We start from the raw sequence: 19,038 nt of genomic DNA, 5'->3' as shown, positions 1-19,038 counted from the left end.
GCAAATCAAAACCACAGTGATATCACCTCACACCGGTCAGAATGGCTAAAATCAAAAAAGGCAAGAAATAACAAGTGTTGATGAGGATGTGGAGAAAAAAGGAACATTTGTGCACTGTTAGTGGGAATATAAATTGGTGCAGCAACTGTGGAAAACAGTATGGAGATTCCTCAAAAGATTAAAAACAGAAATACCATATGATCCAATAATTCCACTCCTGGGTATTTACCCAACAAAATCGAAAAGATATATGCACCCCTATTTTCCTGCAGCATTATTTACAATAGCCAAGATATGGAAGCAACCCCAGTGTCCATCAATAGACGAATCAGTAAAAAAGATGTGATATGTATATAAAAATATAAATAATGTGGAATATTACTTAGTCATTAAAGAGGACGAGATCTTGCCATTTATGATAACATAAATGGATCTAAAAGGGTATTATGCTAAGTGAAGTTGAGAAACAAAAATACCACATGATTTCACTTATATGTAGAATCTACAAAACAACTGAAATAAAAAGCAGAATCATTTATAAATACAAAGAACTGATGGGTTGCCGGGAGATGGGCAAAATGGGTGAAGGGGAGTGGGAGATACAGGCTTCCAGTTATGGAATGACTAAAGCACAGGAATAAAAGGCACAGCATAGGGAACAGAGTCAATGATCTTGTAATACTGGTGTGTGCCTACACTTGCAGTGAGCAGAGCATAAGGTATAAAGTGGTTGAATCACTATGGTGTCCACCTGAAACTAATGTAACATCGTGTGTCAACTAAAAAAAAAAAATGTACAGTGCTTCTATTTATAACAGCAGAAGAATGGAAACAGTAAATGTTCTTAATAGGGAACTGTCTGAATAAACCATATGACATCACATGATGGAGTTCTGTGTATCAGTCAAAAGAAATGAGGAAGATCTCATACTGTAGAGTGCAGAGGCTGTAGAGTGATCTCTGGGATTTCAACCCTAAAACGAAAAACAGGTGGGGAGCCTGGGTGGCTCAGTCGGTTGAGTGTCCAACTTTTGATTTTAGCTCAGGTCGTGATCTCAGGGTCATGAGATCAAGCCCTGTCAGGCTCTGCACTCAGTGGGGAGTCTGCTTAAGATTATCTCTCTCTGGGACACCTGGGTGGCTTAGTCGGTTAAGCCTCTGACTTCACTCAGGTCATATCTCAGGGTCCTAGGATTGAGCCCTCCATTCAGCTCCTCACTCAGTGGGGAATCTGCTTGTTCCTCTACCCCTTCCTTGATCACGCTTGCGCTCATTCTCTCTTTCTAATAAATAAAATCTTAAAAAAAAAAAAAGATTCTGGGCGCCTGTGTGGCTCAGAGGGTTAAGCATCTGCCTTCGGCTCAGGTCATGATCCCAGGGTCCTGGGATCGAGTCCCGCATCGGGCTCCCTGCTAGGCGGGGAGCCTGCTTCTCCCTCTGCCTCTGCCTCTCTCTCTCTCTCTCTGACTCTCATGAATAAATAAATAAAACATTAAAAAAAAAAGATTCTCCCTCTCCCTCTGCCCTCCCCCACCTTGCACTCTCTCTCTAAAATAAATAAATCTTTTAGTGTCCGACTTGACTTCGGCTCAGGTCATGGTCTCAGGGTCCTGAGATCAACACTTGCATCAGGCTCTGTGCTCAGAGGGGAGTCTGCTTCAGGATTCTCTCTCCCTCTGCCCATCCCCCTGCTTGCTCAAGCTCTCTCTCACTCCTCTAAAATAAAGAAGTAAATTTAAAAAATAAAATAAAATGCAGAACAGTATGCATTTAAGAAAGAGAAAGAAATGTAGTTACTTGTATTAAGGGAGAAAAAAAATGGAAGGATCTCAATGACTAATTAAAAAAAATTTTTTTTAAAGATTTTATTTATTTGACAGAGACAGAAACAGCGAGAGAGGGAACACAAGCAGGGGGAGTGGGAGAGGGAGAAGCAGGCTTCCTGCCAAGCAAGGAGCCCAATGTGGGACTCGATCCCAGGACCCTGAGACCATGACCTGAGCCTAAGGCAGACGCCCAATGAATGAGCCACCCAGGAGCCCGACTAATTAAAATTCTAACCCACAGAGTAAGGAAGTAATGAAGTAAGTAAAGTAGGAAAGAGTAAGGAAAGTAACAGGCTGAGGAAGAGAAATGAAAGGCTTTTTTTCCTCTGAATATACCAGGTTTACAATTTCAACCTTAGGACCACGCAAATGCTTCACAACACTATAAAACAGGATCAATTCAAAAAGAAGAAAAAAGCAATCCCTAAAAATGAAAAACAAATATACGTCAAACTGGTGACAAAACCACTCAGAGAACTATTTCAAGTGACTTTAAAACAGTCAATCAACCACACATCTGCTGCACGAAACGTCCTAAGGACCAAAAGAACCACAAAGAAATATTAAACTATTTAGTATTAATCATGTTACTACTGTTATTTTGAACATATACACAATTGTTCTGGTGGCATTAGGAACTTTTTTTAAGATTTTATTTTTAAGTAATCTCCACACCCAACATGGGACTCAAACTCACAACCCCAAGATCAAGAGTCACATGATCCACCCACCGAGCCAGCCAGGTGCCCCAGGAACTAAGATTTTCAGCGTAAGAGGAAAGAAATATAAACATTAAATTATAAATGTACATATAAATTACAAATTACAAATTAAATTACAAAAAGAAATTAAGTAAAAATCTCACAATCTTAAATCTGGCCTGGAAATATCAAGGTGAATTCATGATGTATTTTTCTCTTCCTGGTTTTGACCACTCAAAATGTCTAGAAGTAATGACGACCACTGCAATTAGCACTCCTGACACCAACGTGTGGTTTTAACCTTCCCATACCATTTTCCACTAAAAGAAACCATGGTTTTTAGAGAAACAGCCAATTCCAGGTCCTAATGAAACGTGTAAGTGATGAGCTCTGGGCATCTTTTAGGCCAGAAGGCAAGGAAGCAATGAAAACATCTGGGTCATGTCAAAAAAGATACACACCAAACTTAATTAGACTCCCAATAGCCACAGATGGGATGGTTTGAGCATTAGAAAAAGGGTATCTGCAATGGATTGAAATACAAGTGTTAAAAATTCGAGAGTTTATAACGAAGAGGGAGACCTCTAAAAGTTGCAGGAACCCCAACTCATTTTCTGAACACTGACAAAGGGAAAGAATCAACCATTCATCCTTTCTTGCCTGAATTCTATTTTAGGGTATCCCAATAGTGTTGACAGAAAGTTTATAGAATAACTGATGCTAATATAGGAGGAAAGTTAAAATTAGAAAACAACCATTTTGTGACCCCAATGAAATAATGCATCTAAGCAATAATCATAAATGGCTGCAAAGATCATTAGGTGAAAGACTGATGGATGAGTCAGGACTGTCCATGAAATCACTGATCAATCTTAACATTTCTAAATGAAGAGAAAACTAGACAGCACATCCTCCTGACCTGAGTCAACAGCAAATACCCTAATGAGGTACCTCCAATTTAAAAAATTATACCTGAATCTAATTAACTCTCTAGATCTAATTGCCAGCTCACAGGAAATACTGGGATAGAGAAGCACACTAAATGTCACCAGGAGATCTGGTGGGAAATGTCTATAGGACAAATGACCCATTTTCCTCAACAAATACATCACAAGGGAAAATGGAGGGGAAGGAGAAACTATTTCATATTAAAAAGAGACCTAAGAGATATACCCCACAAAATACAATGTTGTATCCTTTTGGGATCTTGACTTGAAGCAGCATTAAGAGGCCATTTTTTAGACAATTTGGAAAATTTGAACACTGACTGGATATTAGATGATATTAAAGAATTACAGTTAATTTCATTGAATGAGAATGTTTTTTAAAAATACAGTGCTTCATAAAAAGCTCTTCTACAAACATTACCCTGCCATTGAATACCCAGAAAATGTCTGATAAATACTGGTTAAGATAAATGACAAGGGTGACACTCCCCTGTAAACTTTCCATTTCACCCTCCCCAAATAAAGGATAAACCCCTGGCCTGTTACTCAAGTCACTACCCTCCCTCACCACCAGTCCCAACCATATTTCCCAAGGCTTCCCCTTTTTGCCTCTATATTTTCAGACAAACAGGACTATTTGCAACTTTCCGCACAGGTCACACGATCTCCTTCCTGCATGTCTTTGAAGGCCCTGGAATGCCCTTCCACTATCTCCATCTGTCCAAATCCTCCCCTCTTGAAGACCCATCATCAAAGTTATCTCCTAAATAAACCTTCTTTGAACCTCCCATCAGAAGTCAGTATTCCTGTAGTTCACCTGTGACACCTGTAACATCTTATCTCTTCTGCTACTTTTTAAAAAAATACCTGTTGATGTAGAGAAGACATTAGGGTCCGAAGCTGAGGGCCAAGAAAGAATTCTTGAGACGCCCTTGGTGCAAAAAGGTGCTTTTATTAAAGCACAGGGGCAGGACCCTTGGGCAGAAAGAGCAGCACTGGGGTCATGAGGAGTGGCCCCTTATATACTTTCAAGTTGGGAGGGGGTTAGGGAGAGCCTAAGTCTAAGGAATTTTGGAAGCAAGCTTTCCAGGACCTTTTACCCTTAACAAAGTATAAACACTAAGGCAGCTGAGTTCCTAGAGGATTTTCACTTTGCCTGTTTTAAGGACTTGTCAATGGGCTGTAGGTAGTAAGGAAAGAGCCAAAACTTACACTGATTATATAACAGATTACTAAAAATTATGAAGAGCCTTACCAAAATAGAAGTGTAGGAACTATCAGAGAATATAAAAGAGGTGTCAGACACAATTGGACTCTGCCACATAAGTGCATGATCTAGGATTAATTACTCTAAATGACAATTCCGTCTCAATTTTTAATAATGCAGATCTCCTGGGTATGTTTAAGGCTAAACAGAGTATGTGATGTCACCACCTGGAGAGCCTCAATAAACAGTTCTGATTCCCAGCATCTGTGTCCCTCTGGAGAGAAACTGCGTTCAATTATGCTTTGGATCCTAATCCCTGGCTCTAGGTCTGCCAAAAGCTATGAACCCACTGAGCGGTTCAGAAATAAGTAAAACGGGAAAGGACGAAAGATGTAATAACAACACCCAGCATTTGCATCAAGAATCTCCTTGAGATGTGGAGTACTAGCATCTCCGTTTCACAGGTGAAGTAACTGAGGCTCAGAGCAAGAATGGGATCCAACAGCATGACAACATAGGAGCCCCAGCCCCACGGCCTCTCCTCGGTCTCTCTCTCCGCCCATTGCTCTACAACTCTTAAACTGAAGCCAGGACGAGACCAGGGGGCTTCCCTTCCCAGAAGTCTTTGCAGCGCCGCGGAGAACTCTGGGATACAAATGGATAAACAAATCCAAGGCAAGGGCCGAGACCTAGGACTGAGAAACTCCATCGTATGCCCGCCGAATGTCTCCTTCATCCCTTTTGCGTGCTTACCTTTCCTGGCGCTGCCGCTATTGGGAGCGTCACCAGTGCCCGCAAAGGCCGGGAACAGCGCCATGATCACAGGCCGCACTGCCGTTCCCTTCGACAGAAATGGCGCCGGTGAGCGGACGCCGGTAGTGAGGCCTTCGCTCTCGCGGTGCACTCTGGGAAGTGTGGTTTTTTTTTTTTTTTTTTACCCCGCGCTCCCTCGGGCTTGACCGGGGGACTGGGCGGGGCGACGAGGGGGGCGGAGCCACTTCCGTGTAATTGCTCTCCGAAGGCTTCTTTGAGAACCAGGAAAATGGAGAGACCCCAAGTGGAATTTTTCAAAGGTGAAAGTAGCAGGAGCTGGGATCCTAGTTCGACCCCTGAACTCACACTATCACTAACTGGGTCAAAGTAATCAAGCTCTGTAAGCTTCAGTTTCCTCTTATGCAAAATGTTCCTAAGATTAAATGAGCGCTGTTAAGTAAGGTGCTTACTTAGTTGTTGTACCTGGCCCATGGGAAGCACTTGAGAAAAGTTAGCTATTACGTGAGTTGTGACTGCAGATCGAACTCAAAGCCATGAGATGACGGAACTTCATTGAGGCGCCTGGGTGGCTCAGTTGGTTAAGCATCTACCTTGGGCTGGGGTCATGGGGATCGAGCCCCGCACCGCATCGGGCTCCTTGCTCAGCGAGGAGCCTCTTCTCCCTCAAGTGCTCCCCCTGCTTATGCACCTGTGCTCTCAAATAAAGTAAACTCTTAAAAAAACAACAACAACAAAAAAAACTAAGCAATACAAAAGAATAGAACCTATCAGGTTCAAAGGTCTGCTAGTTAGAGAACTTATTTACCCACCCATGAGGTATTCTTGACTAAAAAAAAAAAAAAAAAAGAATTTGCATCTAATTAAGCCTGCTACTAGAAATATAGGGGATAAAGAAAATTTAAAGAGTTCATACCACCTGGAAGCATCATCCAAATCCAGAATGTGGGAAATTATAGAAAACAATCCAGTTTCTTCAAAAAAATCAATAGCTTTGAGGGTACAGAAGATTGCAATAGATTAAAAGACCTTTAGAGATGTATCAACCAAATACAATATATGGCCTTGTTATGATTCTGATTAGACATTGTAAAAACATCTTTGTGAGACAGATGGAGAAATAAGAGGTGGACAGAGTGTTAGTAGATTACATCAATTAATTCTTGTTAATTTGGTTAGATAAACTAATGTCAGTAAGCTTACTTTTTGAAGTTCTTACAGGGGCGCCTGGCTGGCTCAGTCGGTAGGGCATGCAACTCTTGATCTTGGGGTTGTAAGTTCAAGCCTCACATTGGGCTTGGAGCATACTTTAAAAAATAATAAAGTTTTTATGTATTGGAGATACATACTCTAGTATTTACAGGTGAAAATAGATAAGTGGAAAAATATTTCTGTGGATCCCAGGGAGTTCAAAGATCTCTAGAGTTAAGTAGAAAATATATTAGAAGCCAAATAGTTACAAATCTAATCAAGGGACGGGTGGACTCAAGAAAGCTGACCTTGTGTGAGTCCAAAATGAACACCCTTCATGCTCTGAAGACCTCTACATAGTGTTTATTAAAAGGAGGGGTATGGTGGTAGGGGTAGTAAACCTTTGCATGCATGCAGCTTAAAAACTCAGGTTCTACCCAAATCTCTGGCTCTAAGTTACCTCAATCAGTTGGGGCAGCATCTGCCTCCTTAGCAGATCACTTTGCTTAGCTGGGATGGTGACAGTCTTGTCCAGTGCTTCATATTTTTTCTACTCCAGAAAAATAAGTAACATGGAACGCTTGGGAGAGTCAAAACCATAATAGTAATGGTTCTGGAAGCAGAAGGAAATCTGGGCATGTTAGATATTTTCTGTGCTACAAATGTGTCAGAGAATTTGGCTTAAGAGACCCCTCCTTATAAGAACAATTTAAAGTGTATAATCAAGGGGTGCCTGGCTGGCTCAATAGGAAGCGCATGCTACTCTTGATCTCAGAGTCGTGAGTTCGAGCCCCACAGTGGGTGTGGAGATTACTAAAAAAATAAATAACTTTTAAAAAATAAAAAAAGGGCACCTGGGTGGCTCAGTCGGTTGAGCGTCTGCCTTCGGCTCAGGTCATGATCTTGGGGTCCTGGGATCAGAGCCCCACATCAGGCTCCCAGCTCTGTGGGGAGTCTGCTTCTCCCTCTCTCTTTGGCCCTCCCCCATCTTGTGCTCTCTCTCTCTCACTCTTTCTCAAATAAATAAATATTTTTTTAAATAAAATAAAAAATAAAAATTGTGGATAATTGAGTAACTGATATAAACCTCCGATTTTAAGTCGAAATCTTATGAAGTTTAGGCCACCTAAGAGAATTTAAAGTTTACGATGTGTAAGCATAATTGCTTAACTTTATAAAAATTAATACTTGACAGGTAATTGAAGTACCTGTAAAAGAAATAATGTGTACATGCACTATTTTGGCCTTTTTTGGTGAAATGTTGAAATGTTCTATAATACAGAATTTTTAAACTAAAAATTAAAAAGCTTACTTTTTTAAAAAGCATAACAATAAGAGGGAACAAACTACACACACAACAATATGAATGAATCTCAGAATCTGTACGCTGGGTAAAAACAGGCAGGTAAGCACAAGAGTACTTACCCTTCGGTTCTATTTATACAAAGTTCTAGGAAATGCAAATTAATATATAGTAACAAAGCAGATCAGTGGTTGCCTATAGGGCTGTGGGAGCAGAGGGAGGGATACTCTACGGGAGGCATGCAGAATCTCTTGGGGGTGAAAGAAATGTTCTGGACCTTGATTATGTTCGTGGTGGTTTCACAGAAGTGTAATCACCACCTGGTTTTTTTAAAGGCTTAAGAACACACCAAGGTTTTGAATTTGTTGTTTTAATAAATTAAAGACTAACCGGCAGTCAGCAAACTTTTTCTGAAAAGGGTCACATAGTAAATATTTTAGACTTAGCAGGACATATGGTCTCTGTGGCAACTACATTGAAATTTGAAGTTCATACAACTTTCACATGTCACAAAATATTCTTTTTTCTATTTTTTCCAACATTTATAAGTATAAAACCTATTCTTTTCTTTTTTTAAAGATTTTATTTATTTATTTCACAGAGAGACAGCGAGAGAGGGAAAACAAGCAGGGGCAGTGGGAGAGGGAGAAGCAGGCTTCCCGCGGAGCAGGGAGCCCGATGTGGGACTCAATCCCAGGACCCTGGGATCATGACCTGAGCCGAAGGCAGACGCTTAACGACTGAGCCACCCAGGCGCCCCAAAGGCCATTTTATTTTTTTTAAAGATTATTTATTTATTTATTTGATAGAGAGAGAGGGAACACAAGCAGGGGTAGCGGGAGAGGGAGAAGCAGACTCCCCGCCAAGCAGGGAGCCCAATGCGGGGCTCGAACCCAGGACCCTGGGATCATGACCTGAGCCGAAGGCAGACTTTTAACGACTGAGCCACCCAGGCGCCCCATAAAACTTATTCTTAACCCATGGGCCATACAAATCAGCAGTGGGTCAATTTGACCCATGGCCGTAGTTTGCTGGATCCTTGCAAACTCTCTATCATTAAACAAAACTGAAAGTAAACTTTTGCCTGGTCTTTTCTGCATAGGGAAACCCACTCCAGAGTGCATGGAAACACCTCACTTTAACTGTTGTTGTTATTATTGTTATTGTTATTGTTACTATTTCACTCTACAGACTTTGGGTATTTCCAGTGCCTATGGCAGGGATTTCTTACAAGAAACCAAAAACGGTTTTGAGAGAGAGAGAGAACGCTTGAGCACGGGGGCAAGGGGCAGAGGGAGAGAGGGGACGCAGGGCTCGATCTTAAGACCAGGAGTCAGATGCTTAACCGATTGAGTCACCCAGGCACCCCAGATAGCTTACTCTTAAATTAGCACATCTTCCCAAAATGGCCTGAAAGGATTTTCAGCTTTTGTTGTCATAAGAATTCTTCCAGAAAATGGCATGTTTTATAGTTATATTGATAATGAAAGAAATCAACAATAAACCTTCTGTTTTTAAATAATTTTTAAATAAGTAAATAGTTAAATCCCCACTATTTAGGGTGACTTTCTTTGACTAGAAAAGTGACATTTTAAGAACATGTTTGGCCTCAGTCTCCATTTAAAAACTCCTTTATCTTGTTGACTTTTGTCTCTCTGGCTTGTGTTCACCTATCTTTTAAGTGTGAGGCGGGAGTGGCCGGTGCATCACCGCTCCCTTTTCCTCCCAGCTACACCTCTTTTTTCACTGTCTCCTGTCACTGCCCAAAGGAACAAAAGTGTGGATTTTTTTCCCCCTGTAAATTTCTAGTTCCCGGTGAAAGTATCTAAATTAAATTGGTTTCACCTTTTGCCCATCTCTGTAGGAATGCAGAAAGAACGCTCCTGTCCATTTTAAGCATGAAATACATGGTTGATACAGAAAAAGCTTTAAATGCAGGGAAGTATGAAGAAAATGCAGAATAATCACCCATATTTCCATTGCCCAAACACAAATACTATTTCAGAGTATTTCTACACAGGCCTTTTCTTTCTTTCTCTTCTGCTTTTCTGGTCTCTTAGTTTATGGGTATATTTTTTCATCATAGTTGTGATTACTTTTCTTCCTAATATAAGCATCTCTCTGTTTTACACAAATGCCATAAACATATATTAGATGTAGAATATTTCATCCAGTGAATGGAATCACAATACACTTAATTATTCCTATTTCTAGATATTTAGCAAACCTCACTTGTGTCATCTCATTGACTTTATCCATGAGTTCTCCAAACATGAATAGCCAGATGGGATTGTGAGCCACAAGATTGCAAATGGTAGATCATCCACCAGTGGCCAAGAGGGTTGGATTTGTTTGGTGTGTTGTTTGTGTGTGTGTGTGTGTGTGTGTGTGTTTTAATTTTAGAGAGAGAAAGAGAGAGCCCACAAGTGGGAGGAGGGGCAGAGAGAGAGGGAGAATGTCAAGCAGATGCTGTGAAGCAGGGCTCAACACGGGACTCCATCTCACAACCCTGAGACCATGACCTGAGCCGAAATCAAGAGCCAGATGCTGAACCGACTGAGCCACCCAGGCACCCCTCAAGAGGGATGTTTATAATGATGCCCCGTGCTGGAGCATGAGGAGTGGGGTGGTAAAATGGCGGTGAACAAGAGGACACTTTCTAGAAAGACAAATATAACTTCAAATAATAAATACAAAGCTCCACAAAATAATCAGCAAAGTCACTATACTACATCCCAACTGTACACAGACGTAGCAACAAAAATTCCGGCCCGAAGAGGTAAGTGCAAAGATAATCTATAAATGAACAAGAGGTACTAGCAACATTGGGGAGGTGGGGGTTAACTCTGTCTGGCTCCACAGAAGTAAAGCTGCTCCCCTGGGTCTTGACAAATGATGGAGTTCACTGGCTAGACCAAGGAGAAAACCAAGGTAGGCAGGAAAAATAACAAGTGTGGGAGTCCCAGTGAGAAAACAGCCAGGTGTGTCTGAGGACCCTCAACCACGGCTCTGAGGTTGCTGAGAAGCTTTGGCCAGTGCCTCACAAAGGATGCCATGTGACATACAATAAAAAATTTGGTCCTTGTCCCTGGTTCTTCCTCAGAGGCAAACACTAAATCCTTGGAATTTCCCAAGTGATTCTTTGTTATTCACAGTGGGCCCACACCTGAGTCTGTGCTAACACGGTGACTCAGGATGTGGATAGGCTAGAAAGACCAACCATGTGATTAGAAGGTTGGAGCCTTGAGCCAGCTGACCTCCAGGGAGTGGAGGGGGGTGGAGGTTGAGTTCAATCACATGGCCAATAATGCAATCAATCATGGCTACATAATGAAACCCCAATAAAACTCCAGATACCAATTCTCCAATGGATTTCCCGGTTGATGAACACATCAATGTGCTGGGATGGTGGTGCATCCTGACACCATGAAGGAAGGGCACAGGAGGCCTACAGGCAGGATGCTCCCAGACCTCACGTATGCATCTCTTCATTTGGCTGGTCCTGACTTCTATCCTTTATAATAAAACTATAATCATAACTAGAGCACTTTCCTGAGAGTTCTGTTGCAGCAAATTATCATACCTTAGATGGTTGAGGGATCCCCTGAATTTGGAGCCAGTTGGTCTGGAGTGCGGGTTAGCCTGGGCACCCCTAAACTCGTGGCTGGCTTCGAAAGTGAGAGCAGTCTAGCCCTTAGAGTCCTTACCCTGTCTGTGCTAATTGCAGGTGGTTTGCATAGGAATGACATCGCGGGATTGCACCAGGCTAAGGAATTTGAACCTTATTTTGAAAGATTTTAAGCAAGGGAATGTCAAATATTTGTGTCTTAGAAAAAAAAACAAAACAAAAACCACTCGGTGGCAGTGTGAAGAATGGATTAGATGGCAGAAGAGTATGAAAGAGGGTGTTATGAATTGCTGGAAATCAGAAAGGAGAAATGAACTAAGCCAGCACACAGCAATCAATACTGAGGATGAATTATCAAAGATCTCTGTAAGATAAGTGTGTGAAGCAGCAGATCAAAGAGCAGCATCCCCAGGGGCTTGGTTTTGCAAGGGCGTGTCCAGCCTGTGGTGGGACAGAGACAGCAGTTGATTGGAAACATCACTTTCAATTATCAGCAAACTAAAACACTTGGATCTTAAAAAAAAGGGGGGGGGATAAAAAGACGTTTTTCTTTTGAGTCTACCGGAAGAGTTTAAAGATACAGAATAATACAGTAAATAATCATGTGCTAACACCCCCACCTCTAATTTAGCACATGGTCACATTTTCTTCCTTTTTCTTAAGTTGTTCTATTTTTGCGTATTTGTTTTTTATTATAAATCAATGACTCTCAAGGTGGGGAGGAGGGGCAACTCTTCTCCCCAGGGGACATCTGGCAATGTCTAGAGATATTTTCGGTTGTCACAACTGGGGAAAGCTCCTGGCATCTAATGGATAAAAGCCAAGGATCCTGTTAATCCTCCTACAAAGCACAGGGCAGCCCCCACAACAAAGAATTATCTGGCCCCAAATGTCAACAGTGCCTAAGCTGAAAAACCCTTAATCAAATAAAAGAAATCAAATACTTTAGATAAAATTGAGGTCCCCATGGATCTCTCCCCAAATCCAAACCCACTGCCCATCCATCCTCTCCCTAAAGGCAACCACTCTCCTGAATTAGGTAGAAGGATCAAGGTTGGTGGGTTTGTTGTATTTATTTTTCCAGTTTCTTTTTTTTAAGTTTTTTTAATAAAACATTTATTTATTTGAGAAAAAGAGAGCTAGAGAGCACAAGCAGGTGGAGTGGCAGAGGGAGAGAGAGAAGCAGACTCCCCGCTGAGCAAGGAGCCCAATGCGGGACTCGATCCCAGGACCCTGGGATCGTGACCTGAGCAGAAGGCAGATGCTTAACTGACTGAGCCACCCAGGTGGCCCTACTTTTCCAATTTCTTTTATTGCTGAGTTCTTAGGGTTCCAGCTGTTGAAATTTTTAGTTAATTCTCAGTGTTGGGTACAGGAGTGAAACTACCCAACAAAGGGGCGCCTGGATGGTGCTCTCTCTCTATCTCTCAAATAAATAAATAAAATATTGAAAGAAAGAAAGAAAGAAAGAACCCAACATACACACCACTGTTACCATCAAAAAAGTACAGTCATAGGGGCGCCCGGCTGACTAAGTCAGTGGAGTGTGCGACTCTTGATTTCGGGGTTGTGAGTTGAAGCCCCACATTGGGCATAGAGATTAATTAGAATCTTTTTTTAAAAAAAGTACAATTGTAGGGTGCCTGGGTGGCTCAGTTGGTTAAGCAACTGCCTTCGGCTCAGGTCATGATCCTGGAGTCCCAGGATCGAGTCCTGCATCGGGCTCCCTGCTCAGCAGCGAGTCTGCTTCTCCCTCTGACCTTCTCCCCTCTCATGCTGTTTCTCTCTCTCTCTCTCTCTCAAATAAATAAATAAAATCTTTAAAAAAAAAAGTACAATTGTATACATTCTGCCTTTTAACTCCTTGCAGTGTCCTGTAAATAAGGATTAAATTCTACTCTTTTCTTTAAAAAACAAAAATTGGAAAGGGAGGCCGCTGGGCACAGAAACTGGAGTGCCTGGATCCGATGGTTTCCTAAAACCCCAGCCAAGTCCGTGGTGGCCCTGAAAACGCCCATCAAGGTGGAGTTGGTAGCCGGGAAAACCTACAGATGGTGTGTGTGTGGCCGCAGCAAAAAGCAGCCCTTCTGTGACGGCTCCCGCTTCTTCCAACGCACTCGCCTGTCCCCACCCAAGTTCAAGGCCCAGGAGACCTGCACAGTGGCACACTCACGCCTGGATGCATACCCTTGCCACCTTCGTCGGCACTGCCCCCTTCTCAAGGTAAGCTGGGTTGCCCACCTAGGAATGTGAGAGGAGATTCGATTTTCCTTTATTTATTCTCCTTTATTTACTGTGGTAGAAAACAAGACCATGAAGAGCCATTGCCAGAAATAAGATAAGACACAGGGCTAGCCATGTTTCAGCCCCGACCAAAATGTAATATAATAAACATCCCCTTCTCAGTCAGCCTCCTTGGGCACTGGCAGCAGGAGCCCATCTATAAGATCATGTGATTGAAATATTCTATGGAATATAGTATGAGTTTAATAACGTCTATTGGAATGGATTCATCAAAGATAGGCTTATTAAGCAAAGGTGATTTTTTTTTAAGATTTTATTTATTTAGTTGTCAGAGAGAGTTTGAGAGAGAGAGAGCACAAGCAGGGGGAGTGGCAGGCAGAGGGAGAAGCAGGCTCCCCGCCGAGCAAGGAGCCTGATGCAGGACTTGATCCCTAGACCCTGGGAACACGACCTGAGCCAAAGGCAGACGCTTAACCGACTTAGCCACCTAGGCGTTCCTTTTTATTTTTATTATTATTTTTTTAAGTAGGCTCCACGCCCAATGTGGGGCTTGAACTCACGATCCTGAGATCAAGAGTCAACACACTGCACCAACTGAGCCAGTCAGGTGCCCCAAGATGGCCTAATTTAAATGAGAATTTTACAAACAACTTACCAACAGATGTTTGTGTTACAAACAGCTCATAAGAATTTTGGATTAATTAATCCAAGAATTTGGGGTTGATGCTGAAATGATGCATCAATGCAAAAATAAAATTAATCAACTAAAATAAGTGAAAAAGATACCAAAAAGATGGAGAACAGGGGCACCTGGGTGGCTCAGGTCATGATCTCGGGGTCCTGGGATTGAGTCCTGTGTTGGGCTCTGCACTCAGCCAGAAATCTGCTTCTCCCTCTACCTCTATCCCTGCCCCATCTTATGAGCATGTGCTCTCTCTAATAAATAAATAAGATCTATTTTTAAAAAGATGGAGGGGACGCCTGGGTGGCTCAGTCGGTTAACTGGTTAAGCGTCTGCCTTCGGCTCGGGTCATGGTCCCAGGGTCCTGGGATCGAGCCCAGCATGGGGCTCCCTGCTCCGCGAGAAGCCTGCTTCTCCCTCTCCCACTCCCCCTGCTTGTGTTCCCTCTCTCGCTGTGTCTCTCTCTGTCAAATGAATAAATAAAATCTTAAAAAAAATCTTTAAAAAAATAAATAAATAAAAATAAATAAAATAAAAAAACTAGATCATCCAGGGGCATCTGGCTGCTCAGTCAGTAGAGCGTGGGACTCTTGACCTCAGGGTTGTAAATTTGAGCCCCTGAATTGGATATCGAGATTACCTAAAAAAATAAAATCTTAAAAAAAAAAAACAAAAAACACTAGATCATCTGGACTAATATCCTTAAGACAGATTAAAAAGCTGTTATATATAAATAAGACAAACATGACTCTCTCCCATGAAATGAGGAAATGAAATAAAAATTCATTTCACAAAAAAATATGCAAATAATCATGTGGAAAGATGTCATTCTTATTTATAGTCAAAGAAATACAAATTTCACCACAATAAACGATAGTGAAGATTTAACTACCCATGCGTGCAGAAAGCAGAGATTATACAGTGATGGTGGGAAGATATGTAGGTAGAAATCTTCTGGGTGAGAATTTGGTAATATGTGTAAAAAAATCAAAGGAGAAAAAAAATTACAGGCAGTTCGAGGGGAAGGTGGGGAAGGTGGGGAAGGTGAAGGGAGTACTCTTGAACGAGCAAGTCCTTTTCTGGGAATTTATCTTAAGTGTGCATCTATTGCCTTCGTAATAGCGTCTTAGCGCAGTGGACTGGTGGCCGAAGTTTATTTTCTCACAGTTCTGGAGGCTAGAAGTCCAAGATCAAGGTGCTGGCACGGTCAGTTTCTCCCCAGACCTCCCTCCTGGGCTTGTAGATGGCTGCCTTCTCCTATGTCCTCACGTGACCTTTGCCCTGGTGTTTCTTCCTCTCATATAAGGACACTGGTCTTTTGAATTAAGGCCCCACCCTTATTACCTCATTTACCCTTCATTACCTTTTTTTTTTCTTTTTAAGATTTTACTTATTTATCTGACAGAGAGACACAGTGAGAGAGGGAACACAAGCAGGGGGAGTGGGAGAGGGAGAGGCAGGCTTCCCGCGGAGCGGGGATCCCGATGCGGGGCTCAATCCCAGGACCCTGGGATCATGACCTGAGCCGAAGGCTGACGCTTAACGACTGAGCCACCCAGGCGCGCCCCCTTCATTACCTCTTGGAAGGCCCCATCTCCAAATACAGTCACGTTGAGGATGAGAGCTTCAATGTATGAATTTTGGGGAAACAAAATTTGGTTCATAACAAATAATGAAAAATTAGAAACAACCTGAAGGTCCGTATGGTACAATATCCCGCAGCCTTAAAAGTGATAAAATTGATTTATAGGTGTTAACGTGGAAAGTTGTCATGATACATGACATGTTTTGGGTTTTTTTTCTAAGATTTATATATTTATTTGAGAGAGAGAGCAAGCGTGCACACATGCCTATGCGAGCAGGGGGAGGAGCAGAGAGAGAGGGAGAGAGAGAATCCCAAGCAGACTTCCTGCTGAGCACAGAGCCCAACTTGGGGGCTCGATCTCACAACCCTGGGATCATGACCTAAGCCAAAACCAAGAGTCAGACGCCCGACTGAGCCACCCAGGTGCCCCATACATGACATGTTTCTTAAAAGGCTTTAAAACAATAGGCTAGTGTGACCAAATATGTATGCATATTTGAAAAACAAACTTTGTGCATCCCAAAGTAACCAAGGTAACATCTGAGTAGTGGAGTTGGGGAAAATATACACATTCAGCTTTATATTTTTATGAATAATACATAATGAATATTTTTACCTTAGTAGAAAGAAGAAAAAAGTTATTGTCTTTTTTTAAAAAAAATGTTATTGTTGCAGTATAGTGGATGTACAATGTTATGTTAGTTTCGGGTGTATGACATAGTGATTCGACAATTCTGTACCTTATTCAGGGCTCATCCTGATAAGTGTGAAAAAAGTTATTTCCCAAAGGACAGTTCAGCCTCAGATTTATGTCTTTGAGGATCATTTAAATAAATTTCAATTTCTGATTACCAATTTCTTGTATAAATCATTGCGGCCTATGAGCCGAAGTGGCTCTACAGGGTGCCCCAGCAAAGAGGCCACTGATGTGAGGCGGGTTACAATCTTGAGTGGAAATTATTCATTTGCAAGGAAATTATGAACCTAAGTGAATAGTAATTACCCAATAGAATTTATGGATGTGCTTAGTGGATACTTGGCAATCCTCTGTTAATTTGATCAGCGTAGCCAGATACAATAGATCATTTAAGCCAAAAGGCCGTTAAACAAATACACTGACCAATTTCAAAGATAATAAATTGTTTTTCTAGCAACTTGGAATCATATGCGCAATTTCAATACCTACTGATCGGAATTCCTCAGCTAAATCCACTTTTACGACTAGGAAAAAAACCAACACAACAGTATACAGTATGTTGCTCTGGTTCTTGACTGGTTTATCAACGAATTCGGCCCCCAGAGTGACAACTCATTCCTTTTACTGAAAAATCACCCCAACTTGCTGCTTATTTTGAATTAGGGTTTGCATCTAAAGAATCAAAATTCAAGTCAGGTCCCTCAAATTCAAAGACCTCATCGGTGAAAGGTCACATGTTGGTGTTGGGCGTTCAGACTGAGCAACACGCCCAGTATAGTTCCCGATTCTGCATCATCAGTGATGCTCGCGTCATAGACAGAACCTCCAGGATGCAGCTGGATTTGCCTCCACCTGAGAAACAGATCTTTTCCCGTGAGACTGGACAGTGGCATTGAGGGTGCAAATTCGTCACCTGATTTTTCACCGTTCCCACAGGTTTGGCGAACTGATCGATCAGAACAAATGAAAGCATAATGTCTTTGAACCTCTTTTCAGATGATCAAGCAGCTGATCACAATTTTCCACAACCTTCAGCACATGGGCTGAATGATCTGTGGGGGATCCTGCAGAATATGCTGAGAATTGTTTCCTCGGTGACATTCAAGTTAATTATCACTATTGAATCTTTAATACTTAAAAAACACAGGGTGCTTAATTTGTTCATGAATCAGTGGTTTAATAAATGTCAGTGTATATATTAAATTATGTTAATGTTTAACGTCTTTTTCCAGCAGTCAAAAGTGCATTAAAAATTAAAATAACATTAATTCCCACTTTCCCGTTCTTACACTGTAGGTAATGTTGTTTTACACTGTGCTGTAGTGTTCTACAAATTGATGTTCGGTGCTTTGAATTAATGAACTTTGTGATTTATTTACTGCCCGGGGGGTGCTATTCATTAGTTTTTCAATTACTGTAAAACTTTATATAACATGGAATGAGACGCTAAGCAATCACATGAACAGTACTGGGGAGTTTTGCTTTTAAATAAGATCATGGAATACAGAGAGAAGGCTAAATCAGCATCTCTAATATGCCAACCAGAGACACTGGGTGCCAGGCTGGTAGGCTTGTGAAAAACCTTCCAGAAGTGGATCTTTCAGAGTCAGAATGCCCAGGAAAATCCCATCTCCTGCCCCTGAGTAACCGTAAAAGTCATGGTGAACCATCTTTGTCCACATAGCTCAACACAAGAATCTCTAGGATCCAGTGTACTGGCAAGAAGCAGCTGAGATTTGGAATTCTGCCATGTCACATCATCCTACAGACTTTTAGAGCCACCAGAAGTGATGGTTATGCTTTGCACCAAGGCTTAAAGGCGTCCATGTGTCTGATTTCTTCCCATGTTTCTTTTGGTAATCTCCGACAAGATGCCTGGCACAGTCCCTCAGGGTTTTCTTAGTCTCCTGGAAACCCTGTGTTGTTTCCAGGAGGGGCATTCCAATGTAGAACATGGTCCCTGCTGGAAGACTCACAGGGAGATGAGGCCGATGGAAAGAAAGGGTATAGGGGGCCTCGCTGAAGGGCTCCCACCATCACAGAAGGCCTAGAAGAGCAGTGGGGAGTAAGGGGAAGGCGACAGAAGCAGCTAGTGGGCTCGGTGGGAGTCCAGACTCAGCCCCAGCAAGGCGGCTGGCCCGGTAACCATACAACCCCGGGGGCCCAACTTCTTGCCACTAGCTCAACCCCCTCTGTCCTGTGACCCGAAATCAACAGGTATTTCAGATGTGCCAACAGAGAGGGAAGGTTTTCATC

The 19,038-nt window shown here is 42.1% G+C and overlaps 1 protein-coding gene across 1 annotated transcript in view; it reads right to left on the bottom strand.

The window, feature by feature from the left end:
• The window catches only part of NRDE2 (NRDE-2, necessary for RNA interference, domain containing), a 53,775-nt gene extending 48,207 nt beyond the window's left edge, over nucleotides 1–5,568 (bottom strand). The window contains exon 1 of the mRNA XM_028098176.2: nucleotides 5,435–5,568. Coding sequence (XP_027953977.2) covers nucleotides 5,435–5,498 — 64 coding nt within the window. The 5' untranslated portion in view covers nucleotides 5,499–5,568. The remainder of the gene's footprint in view (nucleotides 1–5,434) is intronic.
• Nucleotides 5,569–19,038: the final 13,470 nt, after the last annotated feature.

This window comes from Eumetopias jubatus, unplaced genomic scaffold, assembly GCF_037043125.1.
Source record: "Eumetopias jubatus isolate StellerSeaLion01/CBP00866 unplaced genomic scaffold, mEumJub1_p1.0 scaffold_7, whole genome shotgun sequence".
NCBI classification, from domain to species: Eukaryota; Metazoa; Chordata; class Mammalia; order Carnivora; family Otariidae; genus Eumetopias; species Eumetopias jubatus.
Note: the sequence above shows the minus strand (reverse complement) of the source record. Positions and strands in the feature narration are given on the sequence as shown.